General features: G+C 36.6%; 1 protein-coding gene across 1 annotated transcript in view; it reads right to left on the minus strand.

Annotated features, from left to right (window-relative positions):
• Positions 1–21,529, minus strand: part of LOC108729207 (paired box protein Pax-7) — a 40,538-nt gene extending 19,009 nt beyond the window's left edge. Inside the window, exons 1-2 of the mRNA XM_018458206.1 lie at positions 21,157–21,529; positions 4,907–4,964 (exon numbers count right to left, since the gene is read on the minus strand). Of these exons, the coding sequence (XP_018313708.1) occupies positions 4,907–4,964; positions 21,157–21,529 (431 nt within the window). The remainder of the gene's footprint in view (positions 1–4,906; positions 4,965–21,156) is intronic.
• Positions 21,530–25,987: the final 4,458 nt, after the last annotated feature.

The following is a 25,987-nucleotide window of genomic DNA, read 5'->3' on the forward strand; positions in this document are numbered from 1 at the left end:
AGAAAGAGAGAGAGAGAGGGGGAGGGAGAAGGAGAGTAAGAGAGAAAATGTGTGTGCATGTCGTAGATATCGGCGGAACTGGTTCTTCGCCAGCCGCGAAGAGCGATAATCCTTTACCGGAAGAGTTCGATCAGAAACAACGACTAAAAGACTGAGAGCGAAAACGGATCCCATAAGTAATAATTAATACAACCTATCTCATTTGTAAGATTATTTTAATTATATGAATTCATATCTTCTTCAATGAGATGGACTTTCCAAATCAGAGTGAATTTCGAGAGATTATTTCTGCACCAAATTCTATTTTAAGAAGGTATGCAATTTAACATTTGCTATATAAAGAAAAGGAGACAGTTATGAAATAGGGGTTGTAGAATATCGCGATATCTTGTATAATTTATGCTGCATTTTGGCGGAGTGATCGTTAAAATTACTTCTTCACAGTCTTCTTAGATGTTACAACATACTCACTGGTCATTAATGTTTAACGTGTCATTTATTGCATTTCAATTTTGTAGATAGCGAACAGTTTTACAGATATATATAATATATACTCTTTACTTAATTTTGAAAAGTATGTATTGGTATATATTTTGTAACTTCCGTCTAACCTGAAAACCTTGAATGTAACTTTCATATGATGTAATTGAACTAAATTTGATAACAAAATGTGTGTATCCAACATATAAAGTTACATTACGTATGAATTGATAGTATATTCTACATCTCTTTCTATTCTATAACCACAATCTTTTTCTCTCTTCAGTTTTTTGTAAATTACTTCTTCTATTTTTGTATAGCCTATACAGGTAGAAGTTTTCTTTCCATAGATAGAAAAACTTCTATACTTATAATTGGAATCACTCTATGACTACAAACTTGTGAGTTATTTCAATAAAATAAAATATTATTCTATAACCTTCTTATTTCCTTTATATATCGTTAATAGAATGATTCTAAAGGTCAATTCGCTATCATAGATAAACGTATATACACATTTTGTAAAACTCGCATCAAACTTCGAGAAGTCAGATGGAAGATTCAAGTTCGAAAGTTCAGTGAAATCCTGACGAGGAAAGTTCTGTAAGGAATTAATTGTTCGGTCATCGTCAAGTTCTGATATACCACCGTGAGAAGATTGAGATCTCTAAAAGGAGCATCATCCTCTCCTTTCATGATCCTTCCTGATCTTGCAAGAACGCGCAGACCAGATAAGGCGAAACGAGTGAGCTTGTCAGTGAGGCAGCGAAGTGCAGCCCGAAGGTGTTTAATAAGTCCTTGTCCTACCTTATGCGCGTATACGCATACACGTATACACGCCCGAAATAACGTGCAATTAAATTGAAATTACACCTGGGTCGTCCCAGCTAACACCTTTGTGCATCATGTACCATGGCCTTGTCCTGGCACAAATGGCTGGCAATTCGCGTACCTTTTGTTGCGTTGTGTTGCGTTCCGTTGCGTAGCATGGCGTGACGTTGCGAAGCGAAAACATGCTGCATCAATTTTCAACATAAATGTAGTACAGACAAACGGTGGCGTGTCGATTTTATTTAAACATTGTTCAAATGTATCAATACTGGAATAGCTATGACAAATAGATAACCGATCATTCCTTTGTCTCCCCGTCGTCCTAATTGTGTACGGAAATATCACTGAGGATTTCTAATGTCGTCAATATGCTCATCGTTTCTTATGACGTTTGCATATTTTGTTATTCTTGATAATAAAAATGCGGACTATGTAGACTTGATAGTTGATTATCCGCCATTTAACGTCGTGACAGAATAGCGTAACGCGAACGCAAAACGAACTCCATACACGGCACTTACACGACGAATGCAATTCAGAAGTGAATCCAAGTTTCGTAATCACCGGCTTGGTGAGCGCCGCCGGGCCGCTTCCAGGACGCAAGCCCCCATTTAGAGGGTAGTCTCTTGTTAAGTGAGAGTCAACGACGTCATTAGCGTTAGGAACGACATCCTGGCACCCAAGAGACTGCCGCCTCCTACCTGGTAAGCAACACCAGTTTCCAGGTGAGAAGGTAACACGCCGACGATACCCATTTCGGGTCAGCTAAACTTTACGTCCGCATCTCGCCCCTTTAAAGTGCGATTAACCCTACTAGAGGACCGGGGCGACACGCGAGCGCCAAATGCTCAACCATTTGCGTTTACAATTGTAACGTTTGTTCCAAAATAAGTTCTTCTTATAAGGAGAGACTCACATATGTATTTCACGAATTTCGATCAATTTTTGCGTGGTTATTCTGAGGCATCAAAAAATAATCTCTGTAAAGCAATAAATATGTATTTTTCTGCGTATTTTTCGAGAGAAAGTCATGATTTTAGGTCACGACAACGGATCGCTTTCAAACCTGGGGGAATCGATAGATATTTAAAAAACGAGTAATTTTTATGTATATTAGGTCCGAAAATTGATAGTTTTTGAGAAAATTGGCATTCGTTGATTTCAACCGAAACTTGAAACACCTCGCAAACGGTTGCCACTCGTAAAGCGATAGGAGTCGGAGCAGATGGCACAATGTTACGGATCCTATACTCGGATTATACGCTTATACATTCGTGTCCGCCGGAGGGTGTATTTCTAATTTTAAATAATTTCATATATTTCATTTATGTTTAAACGAAGAGTAAAGAGGTTTATACATATAATATATAAATAAACATCATATCATGTTATGCAAAAATAATCATATAATTCCATTTAAAATAACCAAGTTGACCTTGAATCGAAACGGCTTCAATTGACCGAAAATTGTTATTGCCATATGATAGCCCTCTTTGCACCGTGCAATTTTAGTTACACAAATTTTCTTCTAAAACTTAAATTCGAAGATATTTAAATGGAAGTAGTTATTGAAACACTATGTATAAAACTTCTACATACAAAATAGTTGTCATTTTTATAATTGCTACTATGAACTATATTTTTTCTTCGAATATAGAATCTACCAAAAAACATTGATTAAGTTTTTTAATTTAATAAATATAAGTAAAATATTAAACAAACTTAATAATAATATGTTGTACATCATGGATTTATAATGCCGAATTATAACGTTATTTTCCATTCATTTCTCGATCTAATATAATAATTAAATAACAGCTTTTTATCATCTACTGTTCCATTTTATTATTACGTCCTTAATGGATACGATGCTTCTTAGAAAATATTTTAAATATATTATCATTGTTTACCGAACGCACGTTTTCATTATTAAGACTCATTATTTTTTACATTACCATAAATAAATTATTTATTAAGCATATTCACGACTTCTCAAAACGTTATTACGAATTTAATAATACCGGTGTTTAACAAAGTGCAGGATAGCTTCTGCGTGAGGACCGACCGGTCGTTTTAGTCCTCTGAGATCGGGAGGGTTGGGAGAATGATCCCGGGAAAAGGGGGTTAATAAAGTAATTTAGTCTGGCGCGCGAGAGCGCGCGAGTGTGATAAAGGACACGGACGGTGAAGAAGAGGGAGAGAGAGAGAGGAGAGAGAACAAGATTATTAAGCTGTAAGGCGTTAACTGGCATAAGGCGTCGGTAGGTGGATACGTTGCTTGCGTGCCAGACCGACTGCATTTGCATCTAGACGCCATCAATCCTCCTGACGCCCGGTTACATTCCCCTCTTTCCCCTGCCTGCCGAGAACCGCGTGGAGGGAAAAGGAGGCTTTCGACTTGCTCCAAGAACGACTCCTAACATCATACCTGACTCACGAGGTGCGAAATGAAGATCCACGGAATACTTGGCAGAGAAAAGGTGTTTTTGTTTAACGATTACTATTTTGCGGAAATGGCGAAGACGAAGCAGGCAAACGGTGAATTTTGGGGCATATGGGTCAGAATGATACTTGACACATATTCGACAGTCGGGCACTGATAGCATCGCAGCCAATACGGTGACAAGATTCTAATCCAGCTAGCAATCCAGCAGGAAAACAAGCATCGTGTGCCGCCGGCTTAAGTATCTCAAATTTTCATTAATCCAATTCGCCTTGTAATTCGATTCATCTCTGTCTACTATATTCTTTGTTTTGAACGAAATGAAAATATGTAAAAATTTCTAGATTTTTCTATATTTTCTGTATAAGTATTTGATAGTAATACAAAAAGTTTGAGAGCGATTTAGTAAAAAAAGTATTACAATAAGATGGTAGATGTTCTTAAAAAATAATTAAGATAAAAAATTTTCATTTAAATTATAAAATTGTATTGTTAAATATAAAGGTTGATCTTATTGAACTGTTTCATTTGTATAACATTCATTTTTAAGTATAAATTTCCAATTCCAGTCACTTTTGCAGAAACTGGTACATCTTTAATTATGATGATGTATTGTAAAACACTTTTATTAGATTTGCTTCTTTGATAAACTAACAATAAGATACAGAATTATAAGTGATAGATAATGTTTATCTTACAACTTTCAAATTTTTAAATAGAAAAAACGCTCCATATATCTCTTTCGGGTTCCTAAACTTGCGCAATTGTAGCGCGACGCGATTATGCACGCATTAATCCTGCGACCAAAATCTGAGATATTAAATCCTGTTTGCAAGTCGATGCAAATGATCGTCTTGATTATGCGACGTCCGAAGAGCGAGGATCTAATTAAGATGAGACGGGAACCGGCGGGTGAATGCCGAAAAGGATCGATGGAAATGAGCCCCGAGGAATCTTCGCTACGTTACGTAACGTGCATTTAATTATACGCCTGATCAAATATAATCAATGCAGATATAAATTAAAGTGAACGATGTCCGATGATATCTGACCGTATATAGCTCGTTTATTTTTATCTGAGTCAATGATCAAACTTAAATGTCTGGGATTATCATTCTCAAAAGGACAGTGTCCGTTTGACTCTATGGTTACTTGGATTCATGTGTTATTGGATCGTCCAGATCTATATCCTCGTGGATATCCATGTGGCCTGCAAAACCGGATCACAATAGCTTTGGTCAATGACACATGACCGTGGAACACACTGCAACCATGTGAATTTTGATGACAGGCTGCGAACACAAGGAAAAGGACGAAAACGAAAAGAAATGAGAAGACCATCGAGAACAAGCTACTTAAAAAAGATTCTTCTCATAATACGGGTAGTGGGTATATCGATCGATAAAGAGGCTTTTCTGATAGGATCTACAATCAGACCGGTTAATTATATATTAATACACCTTTTCGTGCGATTCTTGATCATGTATAACTGGCATCAAGAAGTTGGTGGGTCCTGGTTGGCTGACTCTCTGGTTAAATCGACGGGAAGGGACGATCGGAAGTGACGTTCGGAAGGCTTTATTGGCTCTAGATCACGATTGGATGGATCGATTCTCATCAATGTATTTTCGTAACGCAAAAGCATAGAACATTCAATTATTCCTGTTTTATGCATAAACGAATATCTCGAATGTATAATTTATTGAAATTATTCGTTAATCACTTGCAAATTATGTTGGAGTGTAGGACTTAAGTCTCATAATTTAGGTGAATTTGTTTAAATATTTTTATTTAAACTTGATTCAGGGAATTTGATATTTTCATTAACGTTATTCTATATAATTATTATTATCAAAGGAAAGGAGGAATTATGAAATATTAGGTGGAGGGTCGTAGAATATCATAATGTCTTGTAGGTATATAGCTTACGTTGCATTCTAGGGGCGATCGTCAAAATTACTTCTTCACAGTCTTTTTGAACATTATAACATGACGACTGACATGACAATCATTAGCGTTTACTGTGTCGTAAAAGCTACATTTCAGGTTTGCAAGTATCAAACAGTTTTAAAGTGTACTCTATACGTAATTCTGAGAAGAATGTTGGTATTAATTTTGTAACTTCAGCCTAACTTGGAGGCCTTAAATGTGGCTTTCAAATAACACAATCGAACTAAATTTGATAACGGAATATGTGCATATATCCAACGTGTAAATAAGCAATATGCTAGTGGTAATGGTATTCTATTGTATATTCCCCTTCGTATTCACAGCCTTTTTCTCTCTTTAGTTTTTTATAAATTACGTTCGTTCTGTATATCCAAAGAACTTCTACCTATAGCATGATTGGTATCACTCTATAACTAACAAAATTGTACTAAAGTAGTTGTGTCACATTAATATATATTGAATTAGTTCAATGAAACAAAAAGGTATTGTCCCCTCTATTATATATTCCTCTATTATACATTACGGTAAAGATATTAAACTGTGCATGAAAAAATACCATGCAATTATTATTGAATTAATGTAATTTTAATGACGTTTTCGTGGCGGAGGAAGTAATGAAATATTTATGGAGAGCAATTTTAAGAAGCGATTGAAGTCCTCTCTACGCGCGCAGAAAAGCTACATTGATTGTCGGTAATTAAATCATGAATAGTTAGCCATTCAATTTGTGAGTAAGATCTAATCATAAATACGATTAGACGCGATCGTTCCGCTTGATAGGGCTTTTCGAAGGTGTCGAAAAACTTGGCAACGGGAGAGCAAACGGCACCGGAACACGCGCGCATACGTGTGGCGACAAGCGGGAAATATATGGCCGCGCCGGCCGGCGTATCTCTTAATTCCCGGTAAATACTGGGAATTTAACCAGCCGGTAATAAATACTCGCATTTAAATCCCACGCGTCCACGAGTCCTGAACTTGTTTCTGCGACGCGAGATGTAATTGCGAGTTTGTGTTTATTTCACGGCGGCACCTTTTTTATTTCGCGCCCTCCCCTCCACCCCTTGCAAACTAATTACCTGTCGTGTTTATTTAACGTGTCAATTAGAAAGATTATACGGAGGCAAAAAAATATAGCGCCGGCCTCTTAGACAGTTCTTCAAAACTAAAATTGCCTTAAAGATCGTACTCGAAGCTTCGCTTCGGTGTAAAAAAAGTTGGATGTTTATGCGAAAAGAGTCATCATTTCGTTTCAGAATCTGAACTCGGTTTACATTAATCCTCTCATTTAACACGCTTCCTTTGGAATTTTCATTATTTACAAAACGTTATTTACATTGAAGATTACGGTGTCTACAATAAAGTAGTAACCCTTAAGCCATAAGAAATTGACCAATCACAATCGAATGTGAAAAGAATAATTGACTATGATTGATCAATTTCTTAAGGTTTAAGGCTTACTGCTCTAATGTAAATACTGTTTTAAACTAGCTTTTCAAGATAAAAATACATGAAAAAACGTAAAGCAATAAGACTTATAGCGTTTTTCACTGGTAGAACTGGTACGCAATTAGTATACATTATAAAGCTGTTTTACACTAATCTAATCTGAATATAAAGGTGAGATATCTCAATTAATAAAATACCAATACATATTTTATTAAATAGCACAATAAAATGTATTGAGGATTTCGCGATTTTTTTAATTCGTTTCTATATTTTTATTAAACGTACATCTTTACGTCGATTTGTGTACTAACGACTTTAAAGTGCACTGAGTGCGCACCAGTTCTGCCAGTGAAAAACGCTATTAAGCGAATCGACAAATCACAATAAAAAACGTAAAGTAATTCTCTACTGTGATTGGCCGATTGGCTCAGTGCTTACGCTTTATTTTTATTTTTTTATGTGTTTCTGACTCCAGTATCACAAAACCATAGAAGAAAAAGGGGTGAATTATATATCTGTATGTAATTGCCCCGATCCATATAGGTAAATTTAGGTATCAACGCGAGCGATACACAGTATGGCCTATCCCAATTATTATTAGCGTAATGCACGAACTGAGTGCGGAAAGTCAATATTGTACGATTCCGCGTGCACATTACGAGTGTTCTCGAGCGGCCGACCTGTCTGGCTTAAAAAGGAGAAATTGCGTGCCGGACCTCGGCGCGTAGTCTTACACCACCCTAACTACTAGCCACGGATTGCTACCCCATGGCGTGTCATTTGCCGGGCGATATTATATCCCCCGTCGTCGCGTGAGATTCCGACCGGCGAGTCGATTGTTTTAAATGACCGATCGGCACCGTGCATTATCAGTCGTAAATGATAAAATTTATTAGATATTATGTATTTAAGAATACAGATTCGTGATTATATACAATATACATTTATTTATGTCAACTTTTATATAATTACCAATAATTAATAATAAAGTACAATTTTGTAGAATTTTCACATTTTCTGAAGTTAAAGAGGTTTAAAGATTTTGATGCCCGATAATCTTATAAATAAAGTCATTATAAGTAGATTTATTAAAAAATATAGTTCGTACAAACAATTTTATAATATAAATAAATAATATTATGTGTATTATTTTTTATATAAGTGTTATAATTAAAAAAAGGATACGTATGTAAATATGTATAATAAATGAATATCAATTGATTTACAAAATTCCACTTCTCAATACCTGAATGTGAAGATTTTTATATATTTCTTTATTTGCTGGAGTAAATATAAGGTTAAATAGTTCCATCATCCACAGATATTAAGAACCTTATTTTTGCAAAAATTTTACAAATTTAAACAATTTGTAACTTTTTCCTCTTACTTTACGAAATAAAATATATAATTACGTTACTCAAAGTGAGAAACAGAAACCTTGTAAATCAGCATATATTTTTATATTAAATATTTTTAATTTATATTAAATATTTTAATATTTTAATATATATCTCTTAAAAATTGTTTTTAATAAAATTTATATACCATATTTAGTCTCATACATTGTAAAAAAACATTTAAATTTCTTATAACTGCTATATAATGCATAACGTAATGTATTACATATACTATTTCTTCCTCAAGTGTCATATGCTGTCACCAACGTATGGCACTTGAAAAAGAAATAGTATATGTAATTATGTAGTACATTATGTTATACAGTAGGCGCCCCTCCCTCTCGTATACTTTTGTGCGTACACTGATCGTACACACGGTATATGGGGACCTACAGTTCAAACACCGATTCCGAACGACAATTCTTGGTAGAGAGATTTCCTAAGCAAGTATACTACTCAGTGGTTTGCCATTGCCTTCCGAGAGGAGCTACGAGTGTACGAAAATTTTCAGTTCTGTCGGAGATCGAACCTGGAATCTCTAAATATAGCAGACCAATGCGCTGTCTGCTATTTACCACCTTCGCACTTACATATACTATTATATAATATATTATATGTATTACAAATGTACGTTATTGCATAAAAAATTCTAAGCCGAATTTCTAAAAATAATGAATAATGGAATTTTTGGAAAAATATATCGATTTCTTTTCGATAAAAAGCTGTACAAGAAACGCTTATTTCCTACTGAGAAACAAATGAGACTAAAAATTATTGCTCAGTGTAATATATAAAATAAATTAGAAATATTTGATTAATCTTTAACATATACTTGTTACTTTTATTTGTGATGAATTTATAAATATGCTCTATCAATTTCAGTTCAAGTACAAATTGTGGAAATACAATGCTCACAGCTATGCGGCAGATATTCATGGAAATAAAAATGGCATTCCCCGTTCAGTTGGCGAGATCCCCGCAAACAGAATCCGTCGGGAACAACGCTGCATTGAAGATGTCAGGTCGTGAGTCATGAGTTCTTTTGACACGATGTGGAACGACTTAGCGACTTTCCATAGTTTTCATTATCACTTACGACATATTAGTGATCGTCGTTAATTTCGATGGCGAACGGTAGCGTGTAATAGAATGTAGCAAGCTGCTGAAAATGTTAATTTTCGCGAGGCACACGCGGGAGAACGCGCACTCGTAAAAACGTGGATTTATCACGCGGTACCGTCGATTAATCGAATGCAAACGGCAGCCCCGCGGTTGTATTATCCGATGCAGATGTAGGCGTGCCTCGCGCGATAAATTCAAATTCGCCGAAGGGTTATTTTTTACGGCATCTCGCTCGCTCGTTTCCCTAATTGAGGATGGTAGCATCCGAGTCCGTCGACTATCAAATGCCGAAATTATAGTTGAAAGTGTATTGTGCATCGCGTCACGAGTAAAACGGTATATTTCGAAAATTTCATAACTCGCAATCAGAGAAAAACATAATTGAATTGCAATAACGATGTATATTAATTTTGCATATCAAACTAGTATTATTATCTTTATAATTGCCACCATTATGTTTTTTCTCTGACTGCATTATGAAATTTTCGGAATGTGCAATTGTTTTGTAGAAAATTATAAATATTGAGTTGGAATAGCTATTTAGAAACCAATGGCTTATTTCTATTTACATTCCGTTGTCAACTTAAATTTAATTTTTTTGAAATGAAAAATTCTCAATACATAACAAGCATTTTATATCGTAAAAGATACTTCTTGACCTTTACTTAAAAAATAAAGTGAAATGCCATTCTCCGTACAATAAAGTTACATCAGCAGTCACACTTTTTTTTATGTCTATACGTATCGAGAATGCAGCAGCTTCTACGCCATCGGCGTCAGTAAATTACGCAAGAAACATTAAACGATCAACGTAAGCGAATTTGTGTTACATCGTGCTGTTTAGCTACCGTTCTCCACTGCGGCGTTTCGCTTCACAAATCATCCTACCGTTTACGTTCCCCAAGCGAAGACATTAAGGGCCACGCAGTATCGCGGGAAGGGTTCATTCCAAAGAAGAACGAGATCGCACTAACAATAAGAGGTGGAGGGCATTGTGATCGACGTACAACGGACGAGATAATTTATTTGAAATAATTCCAGATGAGATATATCATCGATATGCCGCGTCCGCCGACGTTCATTCATTTTTTTCGCGGCGGGTCGTCGCGATGAAAAATCCACTCGCTGGCTGATAAACGCTCCCCTTATTTCCTTGTAATTATGAGCGATTTTACGAGAGCGTCTTAATTTACGGCGAACAATTAGCTCGGTCGATGAAAAATTGTGGATATTCGAAAAAATTCAACGGATTTACAAAATTATATATATTATATTTATACGTGTGTATGTATATATTTTTTTAAAGATAAAATGTTCTTGGATGAAGAAACTAAAGAAAATGATATACTAAAAATTATTTTAGAAAAAAAATATCTACCAACATCTCCAAGTGTTTATTAAAATATTCGATATGTATATCTGTTTTCTTCAATGTATATATTTTACTGAGATATTGCTGTTATTATTATTATGATTATTTGTATTGTAGATTTGCTTGTTAAAATAACACAATCATAATTCCCTCAGCTTTCATAAATTCATATAAATAATGCTTTATTCAAATTTACAAGGTGAGAATCGTGCCCAGCCGAAATAAGAATCGAAGCAAGGTTTTAGCAGTTTGCAGACTGGAGATCGCATTTGTAAGACATTGAGACAAGCCAGTCTGGGGCCAGGAAGCGAAATTGGCGAAGTAACTCAGAAAGTAATAAAAGAGAGATTCTTATCGTCAAAGACAATTAGCGGAGCATATAAATATGACGTATTTATAGTCTGTCAGCCGTATCTTCCCACTATATATGTACGTCCACTGTGCCCCGTTACACCCCACCTATTCTCCATCATAACTCAAACTATTTAATTAATGTTTCCCCCTCCTCTCTCCCTCTCTCTTTCCCCCTCTTTCTGGCCGCGGAGAAAACTGACGATAAGAAATCTTGCAGACACGGCGCTTCGTAAACGCCTGGCTGCTTGGTTGGCTTATAGTCGCGTGATTCTTTGCGGACGGTATATCGACGATATCAAAGATTGTGAGATAGAAGGATCATGAGGTTCCCGAGTCTAAACGCGCAGGCGTTTAACTCTGATGAATTGTTGCGTTATCGACGTTCTTAAATGACGTAATAATTCTGTTTAACATCCTGGTTAACAATCCTTTTAAAATATGTTAATCTGTTTTTGTAAATAATAGGAGACTGTATTGTATAAAGATGAATAATATAAAATAATCAATTATATCGTGTCTCTATACTCCTAAATCATCACACAACTCAAAGATAGTTTTTTAAGAGTTGTGGAAGTGACGAAACTATGTTTGATCACATTTTTTTAAGAGGATATTCTTTTTGTCAATATTATTTGATTAGTTAATAGTTTTTCTTTAAGTTAAAAAATAGTTTCTCTCTTTCCTAAAGATTTAATTTTTTAAGTTGTGTTATTTTTAATGTAAGGGAAAGATGTATATACATTTATTCTATGTAAATTCTTAGAGATTTCTAGATGTGTAAAAACGTAAACTTATAAACGTTCAAAATTTACATTGTACCTGTATTTAATTTTCTTTATTTTTTTCAAAAAATATTAAATATGTATTAGTGCACATAATACACACACATATATGTACGATTAATTATGATTATTTAATTATATGATTATTTAAAGAAATAATTCAAAAGCAAACGAAGAAAACCATATTCGGACAAAGCGAATAACAAAACTTGGTGCCTATAATGAAACTTTTGCGTGAATTGTTACAATTTTCTTAAAAATCAATTAAAAATGTTGTGAGCATTGTAATATAATTGAGAAACCAAAAATCGTAAATTATATCTTTTATTATAACGAATTTAATACGTTAGCGCACAAAATATATTATACAATCAAATCTAAAAAATAAGGACTTTTTTCTTTTGCTGGGAAATGTGAAATTCGATGTAAACGTAATTTCACATAACTGTTTATATCAAATTCAATATCCCTCAGTAAAGGAAATATTTTTTAGTTTTGATCACACACATATATTATATTTTGTACGCTACAACTATATCAGATATGCTTAAACGATGGAATATATAATTTACAATTTTGTTCCTTAATTATGATACAAACATTGCTCGAAAGATTTTTGTATCGATTTGCATTGTTACCTGGGAATCAAGCGTTATTATCAAACATTATCACTTGGTACCTTCGTGAAATCTATTGGCGAGGATTGGCTGATCACGCAGGATCCGGTATTTCGGCAAGCGATGCCCAGAGGCAGAAAGACGAGGACGATTCAATTTGTCGGTCGCGCCGCACCGCGCGAGTATTTCTGAGGGCCCGTGGCGATATTCACGACACGCAAGCCACGCTCGAAAATTAGCTCGTGACCGAACGTTGGTAGCTCGGGCCGCGCGCGAGGGTGCGAGGGTGCGAGGGGCGAAGAAAGTATAAGAAAGAAAGAGGGCGAGGGCGCAGAGAGGGTGGCAAGGGAGCCCGCGAGGTAGGGCAAGGCGGCGCGAGAGAGAAGCGCGGGGCCGGAGAGGAAGAAAGAGAGGAGTTTTGAAAAGGGACTAACGACCGGCAGTTAACGGCGGCTCTGAAATTGCTGGTTGCCGGCGCATCTTCCACGGCCGACCCAGGCCAGGAGAATTATTAAACTGTAGTTTAGTTTAAATTAAGTTATTACCCGGAGCCCCGTGCGCGCGTTTTGCCTGCCTGTTTTCTCCGCGACCGTGCGCAGCGATGCCGCGATGGGCGCGCGAGCTTTTCTACGTCCTGCGAGCTTTGCCTTACCGCGGAGCTTCGTAAGTCCGCGGCCTCCAAGAGGAATCCCACTTGCAATTCGCCTTCCCGAGGCTCAGGCATTCCTTCACATGTAGTGACATCTTTGCTGCTACGCTGAATAAGTTTCTTCACATTGAAGAGTTTTTTGCAATACCGATTCCTTTCTCAAAGAGCCAGAAGATAAAGAGATTAGTATTAGTTACAGATGTTTTATTAAGACAGTTGAATATTTCAGCTGTGTTCACAAATTTGATCACATACAGATAATGATTAAAATTGTATGACTTCTTTATTCTAAAATTGACATAAGCAAAAGAAACGTGATTTTCCGTGTTATTACAATGAATGAGTTAAGCAAATATTATTCTATCACACAATCATCAAAAGTGAACTAACTCAACTTCATAAAAAAATGGTCAAAATCATCACAACTCAAAAAAGATGATTTAAAAAAATTGTAATAATACAAAGAAGATGATTTTTTTAAAATTCGTAAAATGAAAATGACAAACTATTTAACAGATTGATTTGACGTTTGCAATTTGCAGTCAATTCATATAAAAGTGAATTGCCAATTCAATGACATAAAAATACATAAAAAAGCAACTTCCTATGATAATTCCGGAAATTTTTCAATCCATTCATGTAAGAAAGGGATACGATTTTAAACGTTCTCGACTATTGTTCTCTCGATTCTATGAGTGGGGCAAATAATCTTTTGGATACCATTTCAAACCAAGCCGGTTAATAAGCGGCTTCGCTAATGATCTGCGTTTGTCATTACGTGCCGGTAAAATCTTCCACATTACTCGCAATTTGCACTCATCCCAACGGCGATAATTTCTAACGCAAAAAGCACATAATCCGCGACTTCGAATTATCGCATTAACAAACACGCGACGCGAATCGACATGATGCGCGCGCGCAAGCACAATTTTATGTTACACTGATTAAATTTATTATAACCAGACATTTTCATAACGATGCGTTTACGTTGTGTGAAACAATAATAACAATGACGAATATTCGACGTAACGATGGATTGTAATCCGACAGCGTTTGCTGTGAAGACGATATCCTATAACATTATCCTGTTATATGCGATCGTCAATTTTTGCAATCACGTGTCAATAGTTCTAATAAAATCGTTATTGCAACAATAATGGCGACCCCGACAACAATCTGACGTTACAATGCGTACAACTCGTGTCTCGGGTGTTAACAATTTCCGACATATTCCCGATAGGTAACAATTTTTATAATCACGTGTAGGTATCTCGCATAGAATTACATATCGTTATTACGGTAGCGCAATGCTAGAACCAGTTCAATTTTGTAATTTACACGAGCGTGAGAAAGCGATAAAATGTGTGTCATTTTTCATAATTAGGCATTGCTATTCAAATACGAGTGCCTATCGTTTTGACAGTGATTGCAATGTTAACCGTGCGATTAATGTTTTTTTTATTATTATGCTTATACACGCAAACACATCCAAAATCAGGGCGAGGACTCGTCTTGTTATTATGGTAAACAGCGATATCTGATCAACGCCGTTTATGGAGAGGCTCTACGTTTAAGATTTGTATACTCTCGAGTCAACACCTCGCGAATTATTCCGCCATTTTTCTGCGGATAGAAAGAGAGAAGGAGACAGGCGATATCCATGAGAAACTGTGGTTAATCCAGATGGTTTTGTGCGCTAAAGTGCTACCTTTAAACTTCCCCGTCCTTCGGCCAATTAAACTTTCTCTGCATAGCGCAGGATGTTGGAACGAAAATTGTATACTAGACTCATAAAGCGAATTACAGGAACGTTTCGATTTTATATCTTATTATTAGACTGTTTTCAATCTACTGTGAAATGTCTAATAAGAAGCGTCTGATTAGAACTTTCATCTTAAAAAATTACATACCCCTATTATTGCTTTCAACGCTTAGAATATTGGATACGGTTTTCACTTCAACATCCTACGCTTTGGTTTAAATTTGTCCTATTTAAAGAAAAAGTTGAAAAATGTTCCTAAAACGTTGCATTGTTAAATGTTGTAATGAAATGAGTGTCTTTTTAATATTGAATTTAAGTACAATGATTTTTCTATATTGATTATTAATTTTGCGTTGCAATGTTAAAACTAAAGTCCGGAACCCTGACGCGGCATTACCACCAGACGGAAGCAGCATGGAGTCCTATTTCTCTAAATAAAAAAATCATACAGAATAAATAGAAAGATAGATAGATAGATAGAGAGAGAGAGAGAGAGAGAGAGAGAGAGAGAGAGAATAAAAGGCGCGCCTTTAATAAGGTTTTTTACCAGTTGTTATCATTTCTAATGAAATGATTCTTGAAAGCAATTTAAGAGCGGCAAAATAAAAGTAAATAAAATGTATTTTGAAAGTAGTATGCGTTCTGAAGTTCTCTTTTAGTTTTATGTAAAAATTAATTCAGGAATCTGATATCTGTTGAAAGTTATATTATATTGAATAAATGTTGAATCAATATTCCTAAATGTTGTATGTGACTGTAATTATAATGTCTACAAGACATAAATTCAACAGACATTTCACAGTCAATACCAATTAAAGGTAACATAACATCAATGTCGTAATTTCGCACTCAACATACTCAATAATATAAATAACATAACATACTCAATAATATATTAATTCAACATTTTTTATTGTACTGTTACCGGTGTTTGATTTCCATTTCGTTTCGATTCTTTGATGTACAAATTATTCCTTCAAGTCTTATGAACTTTCTCCCTGGCTTTTTCCTTCTCTTCTTTTCTTTCTGCGCCTCTTCCTCCCTCTTTTTTCTGTCTTTGTAAAGAGCGGTCGCCCTTTTTTGTCAACTGCCCTAATGCCTCCTCCTTCAGTCTAATCGTAAAATAATGACAGGATGTTAGACAACGCGACCGCACTTATCAAAGAAGCCTGGCTCGTTTGGTTTCACCTGCATCCCTCCCGAGTGTATTACATTTCTTTCGATGATGGGCACTGTTATTTTGTTCGCTATAATCATTAGGGTAGCTTACAATTCTTGAATTGACGAGAGAAGGCGCGAGTCTATTGACTTTAAACAATTCTTTTTTTCCGGAAGGAGTAGTTTCGAAGAGAATCTTAATTTGATCGCCCAATTTAAAAGGACGAAATAGTCCTAATGGATCGTCAGACGTGATACACGCCGATATGGTCACATAAATACGTGTTATTAAACGAAAACGGTTAATTTAAAAGCGATACGCCAATTATATTTTGCGATCTGTGAAGCACTTTTAATTTAATCTCATCTCTCATCAATAAGAGATCTGTGGAGGTGCGAAGAGCCATGTTTTAAGGAAGCGCCATTTTACAAACGGAAAACACAATGCTAACACCTGTTACAATGTACCGACATGCGCGAAATACAATGCTTAAAGCGGCAATTAAAATACAATATTTTCAGAACTAATATCACTGATGTAATACAACTATGTAAGTTATGGTTCATAAATACTTCCTGCTTTGAGAGATCATAATCAAGAAACTACCAATATGACTAATGTTTATGTATAACTCCCTTTTTGCTTTGCTTCAACGCGTCCGTAAGGTGCGTCTGTCTATTTATAGTCACGTCTTGTACGATATGATCTATGTGCGATTGCTGGATGCGATGTATAAGTTGATAAGAGAGGCGAGATGAAGCGAAAATATCTCCGCAAATTCATATCTCTCAAATATCATGTGTGATATGAAAAAGTCGTTGTTCCCGGCGTAAATAAGGCTTTCTGAAAGGTCATTAGGCAGATACTGAAACACCACGAGACTCAACGCTCATGCACGTTCTCCATCTGTCGCTGATTTGAATCGCGTTAACTTGAATTTGAACAGGTCGAGTACAATACAAATGAAAGCGAGCGGGCATGAACTTAAATTAATCGGCGAGTCAGTAAGTTGGAAATCCACAGATAAATGCAGAATGAGAAATGAACAACATTTATGCGTAAGACGTGATAAACTTTATCGGAAAATTACATAAACCAATTGATTAACAAAAATTGAAGAAGAAGAAATGGAAATAGAGAAAGATACAAAGATGGAGCAAAAAATATCTTTATAAATGCATATCTCTCAAATATCACCAATGATACCTAAACAGTTGTACACAATTTACAAGATAGATTTAAAATTCGAATTGCGTCAGATGATTAATTGAGATTAGAATCTTGGTGCTATTTGTTCTTTTCTATATAATTCTCTGGATTACAATGATTCTGTGTGAATTATTCGTTCATTTTCAATCTACGTGAAAGAGGTTTACGTTTGAAAAGTTTTATACAGGAAAAAACCAATTTGCTAAAGAATGTATAAAGAAATGAAAAGCAAAACCACCTGATGTGGAGCGTCATACAGAATCTGTAAAGCAACGACAGGACGCCTTCCATTCTGCTTGGCATGCCACTGACAGCGGCCCGACCGTCGTCGATGGCGATATCGCTATCAGGTTAACACGTAAAACGACATGTTTTAATCCAGTCGATCTAGCCTCCACGTCTGAATCTTAATTCACGACGACGGGATTGCACAGCATGTGGCAGCTTTGTAAGCCGTTGGGAGCCGCCGCGAGCGCCGACGGGACGCAATTTCGCGGCGACGCTAAGCGCTCTCAACTTAACGATCGCGCTAACGTCGAAAAAGTTTAACGATCGCGTATAGAGGAGTACGCGCGTGAGCCCAACACGAGCATTCCGCCGTCGAGCTAATTATGTAAACGAGAATTTCGCAAAGCTATAGGGGGACGGAGAAAAAGAAAGGGAGATTCGCATTTCGCGATACCTTACACAAACGGCCTATCGCCTGGCGACATCGATCGGGATAAAATCGCGACACACCGCGCAAACGTTTCATTAGGAATCGGTATAATTAAATGTCCAAGTATAATACGCTCAATTGCGAGGAACACGAATTGGAGCATGGCGAACGACGCGATTTCGCTCGGTAAGTTAATTTACGTCGATTTGGCGCTCGACCTAATTCTCATTTCAAAGAAGCGAATTTATTCCGAAGTCGAAAACTAGAAAAATCTGGAGTTCTCAAAAGTTGCTTCCAAAGGACTATGGATGTCTCAGAAATTTGCGGAAGTTTTTAAACTAATTCTAAGAAGAGGAACTTAATCACTAACAAGTACTTGATACTTTAGATTTACAGCACATAATTTGCTACAAATTGTAGAATCCTTTTATCCTTAAGTATTTCCCTAATTGTTTATAATTTTTAGTAAATAATTCAATACGTTTAATGCATAAAAAAATTTCGTTGAATGACGGTCTAATAATAAGAATTTTTTAAATCAAAATAAAAAACGAAGGCGTAATTATTTATATTCGTCAGAAATTACGTATAAAAATATCCTATATTTTATCTGTGCTTCTATAGCTATGTTTCTACAGCTAACTTCATGTAAATTTAAAGTTTGTTCGATGTTTCTCAAAAATAATTTTATACTGAATAATTATTTATTGCAATTTGAAAGTAATGTAATCGAATATTTTGACAATGAAGTTTAATTAAATTTCTGTATTAAATTAAATTTGTACATTTGACATTCCATTTAAAATGAGTTATATACACTGTTAAAAGTAAAATGTCAATTTTAACATTTTTGCATGTCTGAGAAAGTCCACTATCTTCTAAGTCTTTAAATTAAAATTAACATCCTATTTTTAATGGTGTATGATTCTTTCGAAACTTTTTAACACCAATGACATTTTTCATAGCAGAAAAATCGCACAAGCGATCGTGGGATCGTTAAGCGAATCTAGTTTGACATAAAGGAAAGGTATTAAACGTGAAAATAAACTTAGCTCATGCTACGACGTGACGCTATAAAGGACGTTCGGTGGACGACGTTCGATCAGAGCAGACTTGCAATTACGCGCGTTCCTGCCGTTGCCAATAAAACTATTTATCATGGCGAAGAGAGGATGGGAGCTTTCATAAATCCCGAAATAACCGGCGGGTCGATCTGATACACGCTCGCGTGCACGACTGACGTTCATGAACGAAATGCTTCTCCTCGACATAGAAATCATTATGCAATTATAACGAATCTAACCGCCGCATACTTTTGCGGAACCGGCGAAACCGCCAAGTGTGTTATCCGACGCGGCATGCCGTTGGAGAAGAACTATGAAATTACTGAACAAGAACGTCGGTCTGATAATAAGCAGAATTTTTCTTATCCAAACCAGTAAAGATGTAATTTATATTCGTTAGAAAGTTGTACGAAAATATAAAAATATTTCAGATATTAATAAACGTTTCTAAGCATAGCCATAAATCTTTCTACAAATTTAAATTTATTTGATACTTCAAAAAAATTTCACATTGTATTATATTTTTAATCAAGTATCTTGATGATTAAGTTTAATTAAATTAAATTTCTATGAAGCGCACATGCCAGTTGCAATTATCTTAATATAATATTTTGTTATTTATCGATAAAAAATTTTACACAATCATTTAAACAGTCACTCAGTGCAATTCTTAAGCTATATAATTAAATACTTTCTCGAATTGAACATTTTGATAGTTAAATTTAATTAAATATCGTGATAGTGTTAAGCTTAATTAAATTAAATTTCTGTGAGAAGAGACACAGAAATTTAATGCTAGTTGAAATTGCCTCAATACAATTTTTTGTTATTTATTGATTATTACCTCTTTTTTAAACGAAATATTTTTCAGAATCTCTATTTTAATCAATTCTTCAAATTTTTCTAATTTTAATACCGCGCAACTTAGTAATCATATACTCGTATATTATAGTTCTACAACAAAAAACATTACTATTCTTTAAAATACTTATATATCTCATATGTAAAATTAGCAAACATTGAAAAATTTTATAGAAAGAAACGTGATAAACACGAATACTATTTTAATTACTCGACATCTTGCGTTATAACCAATTTGAATTTCGTTCATCAAAGGACCGATATTTACGCAAATTCGCGGTAGCGAGCGATAAATTCACAGCGGCGGAAACAATCGAAAGCCAAAGGCAAGCGAATTAAGTGGCGCTCCCTTCGAAGCATAAACAAGTGTTAGGGACGTGAATGGGATCACGTAAAAAACAGATTTCCACCCTCAGCAACGCGGACATTCTCGCGCACGAAACACGATTTCAGACGAGCGGTCGCCAGGAAGGGCGGGAAAAGGGGATAGGGACTAACGTCGTAAGCGATCCCAGGGGCTCGTCAGGAACGATCTTATGATTGACCGCGTTATGCCACTCCCTGAAGACCGTTTTTCAAAAGCTATTTCGGAAACGCCGCCATCATCAACATACTTCAACGAGCAATCATGGAGAAATACTCTAAAGTAGATTACTAATTCAAAGAAGTATAATCTATTAATTTCATAACTATGAATCTCTTTTATAGAACACAAATTTTTGAAGGAAAAAAATATTATTATTTAATATATTAAAGGATATTGTACTCTTCTTTATAAAATTGGAGCAAGCCACTGTCTAAAAATTTTTTTAAAGACCTAATTGAAAATTACAACATCTTTTACAGGTTCGTTTTGTTTTTAGAAAGAGTTTATAAATGAAAAGTAATATATATTTTTTTAATAATTGCACATACAACACACAATTCGAGTATTTTTAAAAAGGAGCTAGATTATGGTTAATTTAAAGCTTCGTGCAATCGTTAAATTTCTACTCACCCTTCTTTTCATCCTCTTCCTCTCCATGATCAGCAGCATGATGAAGATGATGTACAGTAGGATGATGCCCAGTGATCGCCGGTACTAGGGAATGATTGCTCAACGTCGGATGAGGATGATGCGGATGATGATGACTGAGGAATCTGACTGCAGCGGCAGCGGCCTGATGCTGGGCCTGCATGCTCTGCTGGACCTGACTCTGCACCTGACCCAAAACCGGATGATGCGGCGGCCATCCTGCCAAATGGAAAGGAAACACAGGCGTCGTCCTTTGGAATAACCTGGTCGGGGCCAGCAAGGATCCTCCGGAGGCGCTGGACCCGCTGCCAGGGGGCAACGGAAAGGACAGACCGCCTCCAGGTTCCAGGACCATCTTTGGTACCAATTCGCCGGCGCTTGTCTCTCCCTTGGAGAGCGATCAGTCCGCTCGCATCAATCCCTGGGATCAGCGAAACCCGATCACCAGGAGAGGAAAAGTCACAGCCTAATCACTAGTACACTGGTGTCATGTGTCTGTCAAAAAGGTGAAAGATTAGAAGATATCTGGCGCTATTAGATGCTTCCAGTTAACGCGCGTTTATGTCTTCCATTTCAGGCCCTTTGAAGCATGATCACTGAGCAATACAGTCCATAGATCATCACTGTCTACAAGTCACTCGCTTGTGATAACCATTAAAACGCTTGCGAAAACTTTGATCGCGCAATTTCAAATAGATTTTTGTTCTTCCGTTCTAAGTCTTTCAGGTCATTACTCAAATCCATCCCTATCTGTGATCTTTTCGGAAAGCGATGATCTTAAAGAATGGTGGTGAGTTAGATCAGAGATCTTGTTGCTTCATAATGTGATATTTTACATATTTCTGATATTTTTGAACACTTTCAGGATCTATAAATCAATTCCGTAGTCCAAACAGTCTTAATCACTCGTAATTCCGTAATCTGATAACAATATTTTACATATTTTATAATTTTTTATGTACTAACGTTAAGTTGCCCGTCGAACAGGTGACTGGCAGAACTCCGCCAGCCGTCGGCCAGCTCAACGACGTACCCACAACTTTTAAATGATCTTTCTCTAACTAAATTCAATCAGTATCACAAATTAAGTTATAATGTATCAATCATACTTCTATGTATCGATGATTTTAAATGTAGATTGCACCACGTATAAATATAACTGTCCTTCACTTACTAAACTCATCGATTGAAAACTGACGATCTCTCACGAACGTTTTTTTGAAAAGTCCATCATAGAATATTTAATCTGTGACGTCACTGGAAGTCTCACGATTCACGGGAGTGATTTTTCTCGGTGTACTCCAAAATTCTATGCACGCTGAGATCGAAACACCTAATTACGCACGTTTGCGACACTTTTTTGGCCACGACACGTCACCGGATGTACTTCCGGGTCCTCGCAGTTCCCGAATACGTGCGCGTGACAGGCGGGTCTCCGGGATTTTCTTGATAGCAAGGACCTGCTGGTTAAGACCACTGCGGCATGAGCCAACGGCACAATACTATCTGCCTCGAGACTCGAGTCAACGACTCCCCTCTGTCCGCGAAACTGAAACTGGTTTCAAGATCCGCCCAGAAGCGCGCAATTGGCCGAGCCCACCGCGAGCTCGTGGGTTATACGGAATGTCGGACCAATGCGGGCGCGAGAATTATACGGACGGTGCCACCCTCCGGACGCTTTTTTCGTCCTGGAATTGAATCGACGCCTGCCTGCGGTGCCTAGTGGGGGCGAATCAATTGGTGGCTGCCCTGAAACAGGCCGCAAGATGGCTCCTCCCTTCCCACAGCCGCTGCGAGATACCCTTGCCGATCTCATCGGTCGAGGCATTCGGATTCGATCCGAGTTGGATTCGTCGTAATGGACAGGCAAAATATATATCAGTGAATTGTGTGGTTGTTTATTGCCCAACATTGTTGTCTCGTCTTTCGTCCATTTTCTTCTTTCAAATGAAAGCTTTTAGAAATTTAACTTCTCGACTCACAGACACTATATAATTTAAATTTTAAGTCTAATTTAAAAATTGTGTTCAATAATTAGTATAAAACGGAGTATGAGTACAACAGATAATTTAGCGTTAAGAATATTGTGCGGCAAGAATTTAAACAGGTAATTTAATTGACGCTCCGAAAGATTTCTGCGTGTTAAATTTTTAATCACCATTAAATTATTAATGCTTTTCAACAAATTTCGAAATTAAAATATCTTGAAAATATCTCTCTCTCTCTCTCTCTCTCTCTCTCTCTCTGATATATCACGGATGATATTCCATATGGAATATCTTATTGATAAAATTAATGAAATAGGAAACCCTCCTCGGGTCTCGAGTGAACGGACGAGGAAGAGACACCCCCATGATCACGCACCACCACTCTCGCTGCAATCCCCACTCCGGAAACTTCTTCCGCCCCTCCAACCCCCGAGGGCGCGATCCTCTTTTAATAAAAGGAGCTCGGAGGCGTTAAGTAATTACATCTATTCTCTACTGGGGAGGAAATTACCTGCGCCGGGTCGGTGTGGGAAAAATTGGGAAATTAAAATTAACCCCCACCCCAACTGAGCCGTGCGCGCTTGCTCGCCTGTTCTGCCCCCTTTCTCGGATTGCGCGCTCGACCGGAACACTTCGTTCTCGAATTTAGGAGGAGCCGGCGGCCATTACCGCTTACGTAATCTTTTTTTGCACAGTGACGGCGGCAGCTTGTTAGCGAAGTTATTTAGCACGCGATTCGCTCCCCGTTCGTCGACGAGAACCGAGAGAGCCAGCACTCATCTATCATCTCTGGATATTGTTACCAGAGTAACACTAATAAAGGACAATACATTTCAACGCTCATTGTTTTATATCCAAATGAAATTTCAGCGTTCTTCTCATTTCAACAGCTATATAATTTCTAATCAATCAAATAATTTACGATGTACTAAATTCTTTTGTAGTATATTATATGAATATACATTTTGTACGTTGTTTATGATCCAATAGGCTTATTTCTACGTAGTTGTGTAACATATCGGTTAACTTTTACTTAATATGATATCATATTGACATATTATTTACAATACGTATTTTTCTCAAATATTCTGCACACACACACACACACACACACACACATACACATACACACACGCACACAAAATCGCTTGACAAGATAATTTGGCAATAATTATATATTTTCTTTTTACTGTAACTATTGGTATTTTGTCTCTACAGAATCATTTGCATAATAAACCTAGTAGCACAATTCATCGGCGTAACATTGGCTCAACATATCCTCAATGTATGCCAACGTTTAACCAATGTTTCGCCAATGAATTGTGCTGCTCGGGAAGTGTTCAAAATAATTTTACTGGACTTCATTTGTATAGTCGATATTTCTCCAAAATTATAAACTATAGACAGAAAACGAATTTATTGAATCACCACGACTCATAAGTTTGCGCAAGAGACAAAATACTTGTGAAAAAAAACACAAATTTTAACTTAAGGATATATATAATTAACGTTGTAAGAATTAACTGCTCGTTACACAAGTAATTAAATTACTTATCGATTGACAAGAAACCGTGAAGTTGATTATGCTGAAGGAAAAGGAGAGAGGTTGAAAGATGAAATATAGTCATGAAAAATTGATCGAGCACGATATCTCACGTTTAGATGCATCTTGGTGAAGGAACCAGAACACGCGCGGGTCATACATCAAATACCCGGAGGCTCTGCACTCGCGCGCGCCTGCCGCCGTGCTTTAATATAAAACTTAAATAACGACATACACAAGAGGGCAAGGGCGGAAATGGCGAATAATCTTATGAATAAGTTCTTCGCCCGGTTCAACCACGAATACCAAAGTCGCATGAGAATTCGCGACAGCTAAGAGCCTAGAAAAAAGTTGACAGAATATCTTAACTTTTCATAATTTTATATATTTATATTCTATTTTGTTAAAATAATATATTTTAGGCCTAAAGAAGTACAAAGGTTCTATATCAAATATATTAATTTTGTGTTTACCTCATCGCAATACAGGAGATATATTTAATTTATTTTGACTGTGACTTTGACGATTATATGTATATCGCAGTGCGAAATAAATTGGATCTTTTGGCTAATTCCTTTTTTGTTCCGTAACGGACTGCTATCAACTACATCCTGTATCGTTTTATCTATATATATTGATAAAAGAAAGAGGAAACAAAGCAAAAAAGAAAGAAAGAGATCAAGAAGGAGAGAGAGTTCATCTTTAATCAAGGTCAAATCTTCATTTGGCACGTCCTCGCTCGCGCCATCAAATATAATCACCCGAAAGCGCACCATCTTTTTTCCCTCTTCTGCTTTGGGACTCCTCCTCCCTTCTTCTTGCTTCGCAGAAGCCAGCACCCTTTCTCCCTTCCTTCAGACTCGTTCTTGCTCTCTCGAATTGAATCTCTCCGTGAGAGAAGAGAGGAGAGGGTGAGAAGACGAAGGAGAAGGTTGCCTTGGCAACGACAGAGGGTTTCTCGATGTGGTTGCCGAGGCAACCTGTAACCAGCGACCCCTAAATATGCGCCAGAAACCACAGAGAAGAGAGCGAGGGTTTGGGGGAAAAGTGAGGATGAGGGGCATTTAATAATCGAGTTAAATGAAAGCTTTTCCAAAAAGAAATAACGAGAGGAGTTAAACCGAAGCAAGACGTAACGAAAGATGTTCTTGTAACTTGCATTTTAAAACATGTAGTAAATACCAGCCATTCGTTGTAAATTTATTAGACAATTTTCTTTTGAGAAGATACTTTAGAAGTAGGTATGCAAAATTGGCTTTATATGTGTATAAATTTATTCTAT

Source organism: Mycetomoellerius zeteki, unplaced genomic scaffold (assembly GCF_001594055.1).
Source record: "Mycetomoellerius zeteki isolate Tzet28-1 unplaced genomic scaffold, Tzet1.0 scaffold707, whole genome shotgun sequence".
Taxonomy (NCBI): domain Eukaryota; kingdom Metazoa; phylum Arthropoda; class Insecta; order Hymenoptera; family Formicidae; genus Mycetomoellerius; species Mycetomoellerius zeteki.